The following is a 13,699-nucleotide window of genomic DNA, read 5'->3' as shown; positions in this document are numbered from 1 at the left end:
CTTTGGATAAGCACAGCTATTTGCCAGACAGCATCTTATTCTGCATAGATATTTCTGAAGACAATATAGCCATGCTCTCTGTAACTGCCTGCTAAAGCAGAACTTTAAAAATGTAAGCCAAGAGAGGCACCCTTGCCCCCCCACCTGTATTTTATAAGTATTCTACAGCAAGAAATTCAACAGAGAGTGATATTCTTATTGTTGTGGAAATTTAAAATTAGTAACTTGCATGGAGGAACTGAAGAGCCCGATCCTTGTAGCTTTAGCAAGCCAGACAGCTCTCTGTTTTGCCGGCAAAAACCCCAAAAAATCCCTGGTGTCACCTCCACCTCCACCTTATGCTATTTCTCTTTCTTCCGTCACCATCACACGTCCTTTCCTTCATTAGTAAGTCGACGGAAATAAGTGAGTGAGTCTGAGGAGGGTTTTCTGATGACTGGAGAATTTTTAAAACATTCTTCAACTTCCTTTGCTCGAAGAAGCCTGAGTAACGCTTTCCTGAGCATCGCCTCAGCTCGGCCTTCCCTCTTCCTGGGGGGAGGGGCGAGGGAATCTCCTCTACCCTCGGCTGGGCGGCGTCGAGCCGAAGAGGCGTCCCTACTACAGAACATTCCTATGACGTCGCTCGCCTTATATGGACAGAGCCGCGCGGCTCCGGCGTTCATTCAGATAAATTGCCTCTTCTCCGAAGCGGAATCCCCTGCTTGGATTCCGGGAGGGAGATGCGAAGGCAGGGAAGGAGAGACAAAGCAGGGTCGCGGTCAGGAGCGGCTTTAAGGAAGCTGGCTTGGCCGTCTCTCGGGTGTTGTTTCAACTAATCACGCGCCTAGGAAGCTAAGCGACCCTTTGCGAGGCTGCTTCTGAGAGAGAGCGCGAGAGAAAGAGAGAGGGAGAGAGCAAAGCCAAGATGAAGGTAACGGCTCTGGATTCTCGTCGACTCAAGCAACTGCTACGGAAGGACCCCGCCCTGTGCCTCGTCCTGGACTGCAGACCCTACTTCTCCTATTCTGCCTCTTGCCTCCGAGGGTCCCTCAACGTCAACCTCAACTCAGTGGTCATCCGCCGCTCCCATGGGCGGCCCGTGCCTTTACACTTCGTGGTGCCCGACGAGGCGGCCCGGGGGCGGCTTCTGCTCCCGCCGGCTGCTTGCTCGGAAGAAAGAGAAGGGGACGCCGCGCCGCCTCGGACTTTGACGGCCGTGGTTGTCCTGGATCAAAACACCAGGCACTGGCGGAAGCTCAAGAAAGAGAGCACGGCGCAGATCGTGCTGAACACGCTGTCTGCAAGCCTGCCCGAGGCTGGAGCCCGCGTCTGCTTCCTAAAAGGTGAGGCTGTCGAGGAGAAAGAAGCGCTGCAGGCGGGCGGGGGGGTATGTGTTAATGGGAAGATGGGACCGTCCCAGTAGCTCCTGGGAAGCGTTGCTGTAGGGAATTGGAAACGCGAATCTTGCTAAACCGGAGCCCAAAGAGAGCTCCGTCTGGATGTCGCCTGTACCCTGGCAGATTAAGTTAGCCAGAGCCCGGCGGCGCTGCTAGCAATGAGCAGTCGTGGCCGCCTTGTTCGTAACGATACCTGTCCAGATGCTAGACTGGGTAGGTTTCGCAAGAACAAGTGAGAACCGGCCCGGTCGCGTAAACGGCACGTGTTTAATGCATTCTGTTGTGAGCTAAACGAGAAAGGAAGAGGAGGTTTCACGATCTGTAGGTTTTCCTTTCAACAGATCCTCTTCTCCTGACTTTGCTATAACTTTTTTTCCTAAGAAGTGAGCACAAAAAGTCCACTGGAAAGCCTATTCGCCATAAATGCAAAAAAGAAAGAAAAGGAGGGGCAGAAGCAAAATCAATACATCTCCTGCGCTCTTGTGTCCAGTTTTAGGTGACTAATGAATGGAAGCTCGCCTAGATCTGGTCTTTTAGCCCAGATCTAACTTAAAAATATACACAAGATGTATTGGTTTTGCTACAAAAATTGAAGCAGATTAATTATTTCACCTTCCTCAAATGCCTGATCTAAAACACCATCCTTATTCTTGAGTTTATTTAAATATGGCTTGGCTCATACATAAGTAGTATGGTCGTTTCATAAAAGTATTAATAGAGGAGATGGAAAGCAATCAGAAATATAAGAAAACGTCTGGTTTTAAGTTAAACGAATGCAGAATGTAGAAGTCAACACTGCCTCCTATAGGGCAGATCCTTATCATTTGTGTATTCCAACATAATCAAACATTTTTGTATGTAACAAAAATGATCGCTTTCGGATAGCAGTAGCATAGTGCTTTTATTAGGAATAATTTAAATGTCTTAATTGATCCTGTTAGAGGCATAATGATTACTGTTTTATATTATTTAAATCAGAAAATATTATGGCATCTTTTTTTCTCAATGATACCAAACTATTGTAGGAAAATCTCTACACAGTATGCTAATTCAAATGGATGTTAAATTCTTTATGTTGGCATAAAGAATTCTTTTATTTTTTAAGAAGACTCATGTCATGTAAAAGATTTTGAAATTTGATTCCTTTGATGGGTGGAAACAAATGAGAAACTAAAGATACTGTAGTTCAGGAATATTTCAGCATGTACTTAACAAAGCAATTTTTTAATACACTGCATACTAAAACACATCACACTTTGATTCTGATCTGCTTATTACGTAATTGCTTTGTAGTTTAGCCTTTTAAATGGCAATCTCCTAGCCTTCCTGTTTCCAAATCAAAAAGTAATTCTTGGAAGCTTTATCTCCTATATTCTTAGCATTCTATTTGACACAGCAAGGTGATTTTACGAAATGATTGTAACTATTACTTACTGCTAACAGTTTTTCCTGTTTTAAGATCATTTAAGCGTGAGATACCATGGTAGGAAATTTTCTGGGTGATTTTAGACTGAATGCCATCCATGTTGAATATCCTGAAATAGAAAGCCTATTATTGCTATAGACTATGTGTTATCTTCTGGAAACTGGCTACACTGGTAAATTGTGTTTGAGTCACACATCGATGCTGTTCTTCTTATGTTTTTAGCTCAGACTGAATGTTCACAGTGAACTAATGGAAGAACCTTGAGGCTTATCCCAAGGGTTTTGTCTGTTTGTGATGTGGGAGAGGATTCATTGTTGCGTGGAATCAATTTTCTAAGTGGGCCTAGACTCAGGCAGTCTGTCAGGCATGAGTCAGAAAGCTTGCCAGCTAACGGCAACCACAAATGCAATCCTGCTCTTCAGAGAATACTTTTACTGTGGAGTGACATAATCTTTGCCAACCGCCCCCCTCACCAATATTTTTGAAAGCTTTCAGCATGTGTTATGTCACTTTCTCTGATCCACCACTCATAATAGGACCTTTTTTAAAAAATGGTTAGTTCACTGATTTCAATTGAATCTAGCACTGAGATTAAGTGAACAGTCAGAAAAATCTTTAAGATTTACTCCTTAATTACATTGGCAAGGCTATTTCCTTACATAGATAAATCATAAATGGTTCTTTCATTTTTATTGAAAGAACTTAAAATTAAACTCTTGCCCTATTGGAAGCAATTATTTGCCATAAGAGAGACTGTAGGTTTTTGCCACTTTCCTTTTGATACCTCACAGTGAAAAGAATCTCTCTTTTGCAAAATGAGCAATGCAGTATTTCGTGGAAATTATAGCATCAGAGCACAGCCATCAGAGGAGTGCAGGCAGAGAAAGAGCTAGAGAACTGGATGGAAAGGTGACTCATATTAAGAATAGCTGGCTAATCTCCTGACCCCCTGGTGCTTCTGGGTTACAACTGATCTGTTGAGTTCTCTGACCTATCCAAGGGAAAGGAGAGAGCTTGGTTTTCTTTTTTATCCCTGAAACTAGGGATATGAACAGTATTGTAACACTTAAATGAACTCTAATCCTCCCCTCCCTACCCCTATGCAGGTAAAGCTCAACTAAACAGTTCGTTTAGTGACCATTTGAAGTTACAACGGCACTGAAAAAAGTGATTTATGACCATTTTTCATTATGACCATTGCAGCATCCCCATGGTCACGCAATTTACATTTGGATGCTTGACAAGCGACTCACATTTAAGATGGTTGCAGTGTCCCAGGGTCACGTGATCACCTTTGCAACCTTCTGACAAGCAAAATTTGATTTGATTTGATTTGATTTATTGCATTTCTATGCCGCCCTATTCCCAGAGGGACTCAGGGCGGCTCACAAACCAAAGTAAGGAGGGGATACAAACAGGAGGAAAACAACAGACAAACAACAGCAACAATTTAAAAATAATCAACAACCACACAATTCGAGCGGGGACAGAAACTCGTCAGCCCCAGGCCTTTTGGAACAGCCAGGTTTTAAGGGCTTTGTGGAAAGCCTGAAGGGTGGTGAGGGTCCGAGTCTCCACGGGGAGCTCGTTCCAGAGGGCTGGAGCAGCCACAGAGAAGGCCCTCCTTCGGGTGGTAGCCAATCGGCATTGGCCGGTAGATGGAATTCGGAGGAGGCCTAGTCTGTGGGATCTAATAGGTCTGTTGGAGGTAATTGGCAGCAGGCAGTCTCTCAAGTACCCAGGTCCAATACCATGAAGGGCTTTATAAGTGACAACTAGCACCTTGAAGCGTATCCGAAGACCAATAGGCAGCCAGTGCAGCTCGCGGAGGATAGGTGTAACGTGGGTGTACCGGGGTGCACCCACAATCGCTTGCGCGGCTGCATTCTGGACAAGCTGAAGTCTCCGAATACTCTTCAAGGGCTGCCCCATGTAGAGCGCATTGAGGTAGTGCAATGGCGAAGTCAGAGTCACTTAACAATCATGTTACTAACTTAACAACTGCAGTGATTCACTTAACAACTGCGGCAAGAAAAGTTGTACAATGGGGCAAAACTCCTTTAACAAATTTCTCACTTAGCAACAGAAATTTTGGGTTCAGTTCTGGTCGTAAGTTGAGGACTATCTGTATAAGATGCTTCAGAATATTAAAATGAATTGAGGGAAAACCATTTGGAGCAAAAGTGAGGAAAAGAGTTGGCTGCTTACACTGATCATTTGGAAAATCAGAGCATCCATTTTGATGGCAGAAAGAAAATATGCAATAGCTGAAAATATGCAATTTTGGTTTCCTTTTTCAACATTCTGAGCTATAAAAATAAACTTATTTATTTGTCCTTAATAGGCTCCTATGATCATTTTTTAATTAGAGAATAATTAAAAGATGAAAACACAATGTTCTTATACTGCTTGAACTGAATATTGTTTTTAAAATCCCCTAAGTCCCCAAACCACTTTTTCTTGACTTTTACTTAACTTCCTGTTTCCTCTGTATTTTATTAAATTCATATTGAAAATGTTTCAATGTGTACCAACTCAAGGGATTTGGGGGAGTGAAGTTGTAAGAGAAAAACGTACTCTGGGTATGTTTCCTTAAGCAATGTGCCCTAATTTAAAGTGGGACTTTCAAACATCAGATTTCTGCTAGCAAAATGGTGTGCCTTCTGCTCCTGCCACCTCCTAGCTTTTTTAAATTTATATCTTTGCACTTGTAATTTTTCTAGGAGGTTATGAAACATTTTACTCACAATATCCAGAGTTCTGCATAGATGTAAAGCCTCTGTCCCAAGAGAAGATTGAAACTGAGAAAAGCATCAACAGCTTGCATGAGAAGCAATTCATCCACCAGAAGCCAGCATATGATCAGGTGTGTTTAAAGGAAATTAAGAACAATCTGTTCATGCCCAAATTCCTTTCTGTGTCCTTCCCCATGTTTGTGTTCTTCAGGTTCAGGCTGTTATATATGCTTCCCCCGCCCCCCTTCAAATGAAAAACATGGATGGATGGAACTTTGTTAGCTATGAAACTGAGTTGTTGGTTTAGTAATTCTAATAAGCTATGTGTCTATATTAGGGCACCACTATTAGCAACAGCCTCCAAATCCCCTTTAGAAAGGGCTACATATAAGTAGGTTTTAATATGATTGGAGGGAAAGTTATTAAATATATAGTGACTAATAATATAAACTTAGTTTGAGTTTCAAAGATCATCCAGTCATAGTTATTCTGATTTGATTCAATTCAATTGCATGCAAGTTTTAGGTTTTGCCTTGCTTCCATTTACTTCTTTGATCTCATCACCCAGTTTAGGACAGTAACCACCACATACTATTTAAAGTTTAGTGCAGTCCCTGGATTAAAAAGTACTAGATTCCTGATCTATGGCTTCTGGAACAACAGCTATTCCTATCTGGAACAACCATATTGCACTGACCCTTGTAGTAGAATGAGGGTAAAGATATTTAGAAGGTGAAAAACTTAGCAAGTGGCAAAGCAGCAACAGGCAGTTTAACCACCTCTGTTAGCATTTCCACCTACTACAAACTCTTTCAACCTCAACCCCACAGTTGTTCATCACAGGAACATCTGCTAGGGGACCAAAATGCTTCCCAGAAATTTCCTAGAGCTGCCTATTATCTTGAATTTATTGAATAAAAATCATTCAGAAAATCTATAATGGTTTATTCCTCTTTTATTTACCAGGGTGGTCCGGTGGAAATCCTGCCTTTCCTATACCTTGGCAGTGCCTATCATGCTTCCAAGTGTGAGTTCCTTGCCAACTTAAACATCACTGCACTCTTGAATGTCTCCAGAAAGAGTTCTGAACCCTTTACTAACCAATTCTGCTGTAAGTGGATCCCAGTGGAGGACAGTCACACAGCAGACATCAGCTCACACTTCCAGGAAGCCATAGAATTTATCGGTAGGTTGATTTTCTCTCTCTTTCTCTTGCAAATGAAAAATAAGAACTCTTGAATCATGAAAGGAAGCCTTCCTCCACTAGTGTCGGACTACAGAATCTTCTTTCCCCTTTCCAGGAGTATTTCTATTCAATGCTATGTAGTAAATAAAGTGTAAGTTCCTTGCTTTGAAATAAAATGACTTCTGTAGAGGTTTCAGGAAACTTTATAATAACAGTTAGGGAGTATGTGATGGGTGGAGTACAGTATGGTCTATAAATCTAATAGGTTTCACAATGGGATAAAACTTGGAAATTCATTTCCTAGTCCAGCAAAAGCAGTTCAGTTCTATTTTTAATCCTTGAATTTTACACAAGGAGCTTATTTTCAGCATTTTCTTTTTAATCTTATAACAATAATTGAATTGTGTGAGTAACCTTGGAGCCTCCCATTGCGTAAAATGGTAGCTCTGCTTAAGCCATTTATAGTCTGATTTAAGTCCAAGTGCCACTTATCAAGGGTTATAATTAGAGATTTTAGAGTAGTTTATTGTGCAGTTTGTGGTGGAAACCCCAGGAACCCAGGGTTTGGCATCTTGGGTACAAAATGCATACTGAACGTCTACCAAAAGATCTCACAGGATGGGGCCAAAGGCATTGCCTTCTGTGATTCCAATAAGCAGGGAAATACACTCATTTCCATCTGCTTTGAGAGAGTATATAAAACTTTTTACTGCCAGTGTGAGTTTCTTATGAAAAGAATCAAACTCTTTCAGGTTTTTTTTTTATAGAACTGTAGAGAGTCCATTTTATTAAACATCTGCTGCCATAATGTGACTAGATTTGGCAAGGGTGAAGGGAAAGAGCAAAGCCTTTTTATCCACCACAGAGTTATTAAGAGTTGTAATTTTTCTGTAAATGTGGCCAACAAAAACAAGGAGAAATTACTTTCTTAGTGTTCATTGCATCTGTGAAATACCTTCTGAATGTCCTTCTCTTAGCAATCTGAAATGCGTGTAAAGTGATTGGCATTGTGGCATTTATTTATGTTTTATTTATTAAACAATTTTATATGGCTGCCCACCTTAACTAAGATAACTCTAGGCAGGGAACCAAAAAATTAAAATAAATAAAGAAGCAGGAACCAATTTTTTAAAAACTAGTCAAAGTCAGATATATGTTGGTTTTGCTAAGATCTGGACCGCAACACCTGGAGGAAAAGCCAAGTCCTTCAAGCCTACTGGAAAGCCAATAGGGTGAGGGCCATCCAAAGCTCAGGAATATTGTTCCACAAGGCAGGAAGTATGGCATGGCATGCTACCAATAGAGGCAGCTATTCATAGTGATTGCAATAGCTTCTATATTTAGTCCATTTTATTTCTTCTTTTCAGATTGTACCAGACGGGCAGGGGGCAAGATCCTGGTGCACTGTGAAGCAGGGATTTCTCGCTCTCCCACCATCTGCATGGCTTATCTGATGAAAATGAGAAAATTCCGCCTGGAGGAAGCATTTGACTATATCAAGCAACGGAGGAGTCTGATCTCGCCAAACTTCAGTTTCATGGGGCAGCTGTTGCAGTACGAGTCAGAAATTTTGTCTTTGGCTCCTAGCCCTCCTGTTGCGTCTTGCAAAAGGGATGCTGTGTCTTTCTTCACAGAAGAGCTGGCTTTGAGCAAAAGTTTTCCCTTTCCTACCTCGGTTTTGAATTCAGTGTCCCTGCACTCGCCTGTCCATCCACTAATGTTGAACTCTATTGCTGCAAATTCATCATGCTGGGCCCTCTTGGGAACAAGAGACGGTACAATTCCATGAGGTGAGGTGATGACAACAAAACATTTCATCTATACGCAATACAGAAACCCTTATTTATTTCATTCTGTTCCAGACACTGGAATGACTGTCTACATCAGAAGGGAAAATATGCTTTTATGTTAAGATGGAGTGGAAATGAGTTTGGTGCATTGAAGCTTGGGCCAGCCTTGCAATTTGAAGTTATCATGTGCTAAATTTAGCAAACTCCAGGTTTTAGCTCAGATAATCTGAGGACTCTACTTAGAACTTGGAGATATTGTTCCCAGAAGCAAATGCCCCTCATTCTGGATAAGAACTTCTGTTCTATAGTTCCTGGGTAGGTTACTATTTTGAAAGAATACATTTTTTCAGAGGATAATGTGTGCATATTTATGAGTGTTTTGAATAATTTTTGTGCATTCACTACTGTACATCCAAACCATGCTGGAGTAGAACGAACCACATTTTTAAAAAATTACTCAGACCTGTCTGATTGCTTCTTAGTTCCTGCCTCCTTCCCTCTCTTTTAATTATAGACATGTGTTGAAGTGTAAGCAATAAACAGCTGTGTCAGGGGAAAAAGCACTGTAACAAAAAGCACAATTTACAAAAGAGAAAACCTTGATATTACTTGGTGGTAGCAAAAACTTGAATGCTTGCCTTTTTTCTTTCTTTTGTGGGTTCCTAAAAATATCATAATCTGCCATATGCAAGTGAATTAGAAAGCTGGAGAAGCAAATGCCTCTTCTTCCCCTTTGCACCAATCAGCGTCCATTATTTTATTGGTGTAGTACAGAGTTCAGGGTTAAAATTGGACCCTTACTTGAAAGCCTCTGCTTCATGCAGCTATTAGCAGAATGAAGTAAATTCAGGAGATAATTTCTAGTTACTAAAGCTGCAAAATCATGAGAATTTCATACCTCATTTTCCAACTCAATCCAGTTAGAGCTGACTTTTCATCTGATGTGCTTCAGCTGTTTTAACTACAACTCCTGTTATCATGATCCAAGATGTCAAGAGGATAACTTGGTGTATTTTATTCCTTACTCTACAAAATTGCTCTTTTCAAAAGACAATGCATTGATTTTGTCATAATGCTATATGACTATGTAACACACTTATAACACAGCTTGTTTATTTTTCACAACTTGAGCATGCCCACCGTGTCTTAGCCTTACAATATGGGCTCTATGAGCCATTTGGTAATAAACCATGATTTGAAAAGTTGCTGTGTGAAGAGAACCATTTTCTTTCCTATATTTCCTTGTTCTATCAGAGACATCCACAACATCCTTCTTCAGGCATTATTCTTCATATATTACTAGAAAGCCTTAGCAATTCTAGAAATGGCAATATAATCTACCTTTCTTTTTGTCTACCTTAGCCACCAGATAACAGATTGGTGGTGATAGCTACAACTAGCTATTCAAAATACTGTATTGCCAAATTCCAACCTGCCTGAATTAAGAAGGGGGACAGTGGGTGGATTTCCTTGTCTTCAAGGCATAGTTGAAGACTGGACTGCCTATATAGTGTTTACAGATTCATTCTAAGGTATTTGTTCTGGATATCTGGTGACAGAAAGCCCAATGTTTCACAATGAGATAAAACATGATTCAGAAGGCTTAAACTGCGGCAAAATAATTGCATATTAGTCACTAGGTCATATGTAAGACATACCTTTTAGCTAGAAATTGCTGTGTGTAATATCTGACAGCTGTGCTCTTAGCTCTTGATTTTTGATTGAACTGGCCAATGATGTCAAAGCAAGTATTGTAACTGATCAGACAATTCCATAGCAAATTGTTACATAAAGGACAGTTTTGGAATTTCTAACTTTGTTCTGTGAAAATGTATTTTTCTCTGTACATTGAAATTTGAATGTATGTGTTTTTAGATTTTTTTCATTGGTGGGGGGACAGAAGAAAGACAGTCTGAAAAACAATAAATCTATCAAAAAAGTGTTTTTCAATTGAATGACAATCCTTACTGAATGACATGTGGACTGGTGTTCCTTATGTTGATTTTTTTTCATTTCACATTTCTGCCTACGGAATTATTTATTTCTTAGCAAATGGGACTAAAACAAAAGCAGGCAATCTGTATATTTCGTTTGTTCCCTGCAGATGGCTCCATGATCTGCTGTGGTTTTATCCTGTCACTATTACTGTTTTCTAAATATGGGGAAAGGCAAGAATTGCTTAGAAAACTTATGATTGTGAATGAAAGCATTTTAAAATAAAATATTTTTAAAATGTTTTGTTCCACAGATTGCACACTGTAGCAGGTATTTTGTGAAGATACTTGAATTACGTTTCAGAGTGCATTTTTTCTAAAGGACTGACATGCTGACAAAGAAATGAAACCAACAGAGCAGTGGTGGGATATAAGTGCATTTCCTCTCAGAGAGAGGAAGTGTGTATGTGTCAGCCTCTCAGGTAAAACAAACAGGAAACATGAGCAAATGGACTAATTCTATTTAATTGTCAGACTACATTAACAGAATATTTCAGATCTGAAAATACAAATCTTCCACTCACTTTTAACAGTGATGGGCTTCTACCCTTTTTTGTCTGACCATTCGCTAGGCAGCATTTCTTTCCCTCATCCCTCCAACACTAATACAATATGTGAACTAAACATAATAGGTTGCCTTTATCCAACAGGGTGCAAAACATTTTTTGTGGTATGTCAGAGGTTGCTTTCCAATAAGTGGGAAAGGCTGGGACATAACATAAATTTCCATTCAAACGCAGATTATATTTTATATAATATTATATAGTGTCCTGGCCAGCAGATGGCGCTGTGCAAGGCGCCTCTGATTGGCCAGGACGTGTCTGCCTCTTGGCGGGAGAAACCCTGCACTCCCATTGGTTCCCTGTCTGACAGCTCGCTGTATAAATAGCTGTCAGGTGGGGTTTTTTTCGTTGCCTGTTACTTGAACAAGTTGCTATTAATAAACTGTTCCATTGATCTCAGACCGGTCTCCTCAGTCGTTACTTCAAAGCACAAATTATATATATATATATATATATATATATATATATATATATATATATATGTATGTATGTATGTATGTATGTATGTATGTATGTATGTATGTATGTATGTATATATACACACACACACACACACAGACAGATAATATATATATATATAATATATATAAAGTCACAACCCCTGGTATGCCCCAATTATGGGAGGAAGCTAACTGCTTCCATTCTCTGTCCATCGGCTCGTCACAAGAGACCATCCAGACAGAAAGCCCAATATTTTACTGTTGCTTTTGTTACATTTGTGTAGTAATTGTGCTGATAAATAAATAAAGGGAGACTAGCTTGAAATAGATCTATATTAGTCTCCCTTTATTTATTTATCAGCACAATTACTACACACACACACACACACACACACACACAGACACACACACTTATCAACCGCTGGCTGATAAGGAGTCGAGCCCTGTAGCTCAATGGTTAACACATCTGCCTGAGAGGCAATAGAGCACAGGTTCGATTCGCAATATAGGGTATGGCTAGCTGATAGCTTGAAATAGATCTATACTAGTCTCCCTTTATTTATTTATCAGCATAAATATAACAAATGTAACCAAAAGGCAACAGTAAAAAATATTGGGTTTCTCTCTGGATGGTCTCTTGTGACGAGCCGAAGACAGAGAGTGGAAGTGTGACCTTCCTCCCATATTTGGGCATACCAGGGGTTGTGACTTTAAATATATATATATATATATATATATATATTTATTTATCAACACAAATCAAAAAAACATATATATATATATATATATATATATATATATATATATATATATATATATATATATATATATATATATATATATATATATATATATATATATTAGATTTTTACAACCCCTGGTAAGCCCCAATTATGGGAGGAAGCTAACTGCTTCCATCATCTGTCCTTCGGCTCGTCACAAGAGTCCATCACGACAGAAACCCAATATTTTTACTGTTGCCTTTGTTATATTTGTGTTTTGTTTTTTTTATCAGCACAAATAAAATAAATAAAAACATATATATATATATATATATATATATATATATATATATATATATATATATATATATATATATATATATATATATATATATATATAATTATATATATAATTATTGTAATTAATAAACCACCATGGGTTGGTTTTGTCACAATGAGATCAACAAATAGATAATATCAGTCTCTGCCATTAATCATATCTCCCATCCATCACATTAAAAACTGAAGTCTGACAAATTGACAATAACATTTATTTATTTATTTATTTATTTATTTATTTATTTATTTATTTATTTATTTATTTATTTATTTATTTATTTATTTATTATTTAGGACATTTATATTACCTGCCTCCTAGTCACACATGGCAACTCAAGACAGCTTACAAGAATATAAAAACATCATATAAAAAATAATAAAAACTAATAAAATGGAGAATCATATATAATAAAATATCCCCCCCCCCCGGCAACAACACATCAAGCCATTTAATGGGCTCCATCCCTCCCTGCTTTCCCCAGGCCCGCTGGCAGAACCAGGTCTTCAGCACCTTCCAGAAGAGTGTTAGAGTGGGGGCATTCTAATCTTTTGGGGAATGATGTTCCAGAAAGAGGGAGCCACACCACCATAGAGAAGGTTCTTTTTCTGGGTCCCAACAGGTGTATCTCCTTAGGGGATGGGATCTGCAACATTCCTTGCCTCCCTGCTCTGGTGGGTTAGGTAGATGTGATTGGCACGGTCCCTTTTGAAAGATTTGGGATTGGAAAGATATATTGATCAAGTCAAGTTCAGTTCTTACAATTAAATTGAAATGTTAATTGGCAGTTCTAAATGTATTAATATCATGGGTGAATTTTCCAGCATGCTGGAACTAATTACAACAATTAAGAAAGGAACAATAATATGAAAAAAACAATTCCCACCTCAAAATTAGCATTATTAAGAAACTTTTTCTTGCAGAAATGTACCTACTTTTGTGTGTGTGTGTGTGTGTGTGTGTGCACACACAAACTTTTGAAGTTTTTAGCAAAACTTCAAAAGTGGTTTTCCATTATCCATTTCAGGCTTCACGTTTCTGAGTTCTATAATCTCCCAGAACTTGAAATGCACACTTAACATTAGAACCATCATTAAAAAGGTACAACAAAGAATGTTCTTACGTGT

The 13,699-nt window shown here is 39.1% G+C and overlaps 1 protein-coding gene across 1 annotated transcript; it reads left to right on the top strand.

Moving 5' to 3' along the window:
- Positions 1-729: 729 nt before the first annotated feature.
- DUSP5 (dual specificity phosphatase 5) lies at positions 730-10,579 on the top strand. The gene is made up of 4 exons (XM_032225656.1): positions 730-1,325; positions 5,529-5,671; positions 6,507-6,726; positions 8,094-10,579. The coding sequence occupies exons 1-4, from the start codon at positions 908-910 to the stop codon at positions 8,513-8,515; spliced, it is 1,203 nt and encodes a 400-aa protein (XP_032081547.1). The 5' UTR covers positions 730-907; the 3' UTR covers positions 8,516-10,579.
- The last annotated feature ends 3,120 nt before the right edge of the window (positions 10,580-13,699 follow it).

Source organism: Thamnophis elegans, chromosome 10, assembly GCF_009769535.1.
Source record: "Thamnophis elegans isolate rThaEle1 chromosome 10, rThaEle1.pri, whole genome shotgun sequence".
Taxonomy (NCBI): Eukaryota; Metazoa; Chordata; class Lepidosauria; order Squamata; family Colubridae; genus Thamnophis; species Thamnophis elegans.
Note: the sequence above shows the minus strand (reverse complement) of the source record. Positions and strands in the feature narration are given on the sequence as shown.

What these genes read in the sequence shown, in the direction of transcription:
- DUSP5 (XM_032225656.1), top strand. Translation starts at nt 908, where the DNA reads ATGAAGGTAACGGCTCTGGATTCTCGTCGACTCAAGCAACTGCTACGG. An exon ending in CCGCGTCTGCTTCCTAAAAG is followed by an intron (nt 1,326 to 5,528) that starts GTGAGGCTGTCG and finishes TAATTTTTCTAG; the next exon opens with GAGGTTATGAAACATTTTAC. An exon ending in GGAAGCCATAGAATTTATCG is followed by an intron (nt 6,727 to 8,093) that starts GTAGGTTGATTT and finishes TCTTCTTTTCAG; the next exon opens with ATTGTACCAGACGGGCAGGG.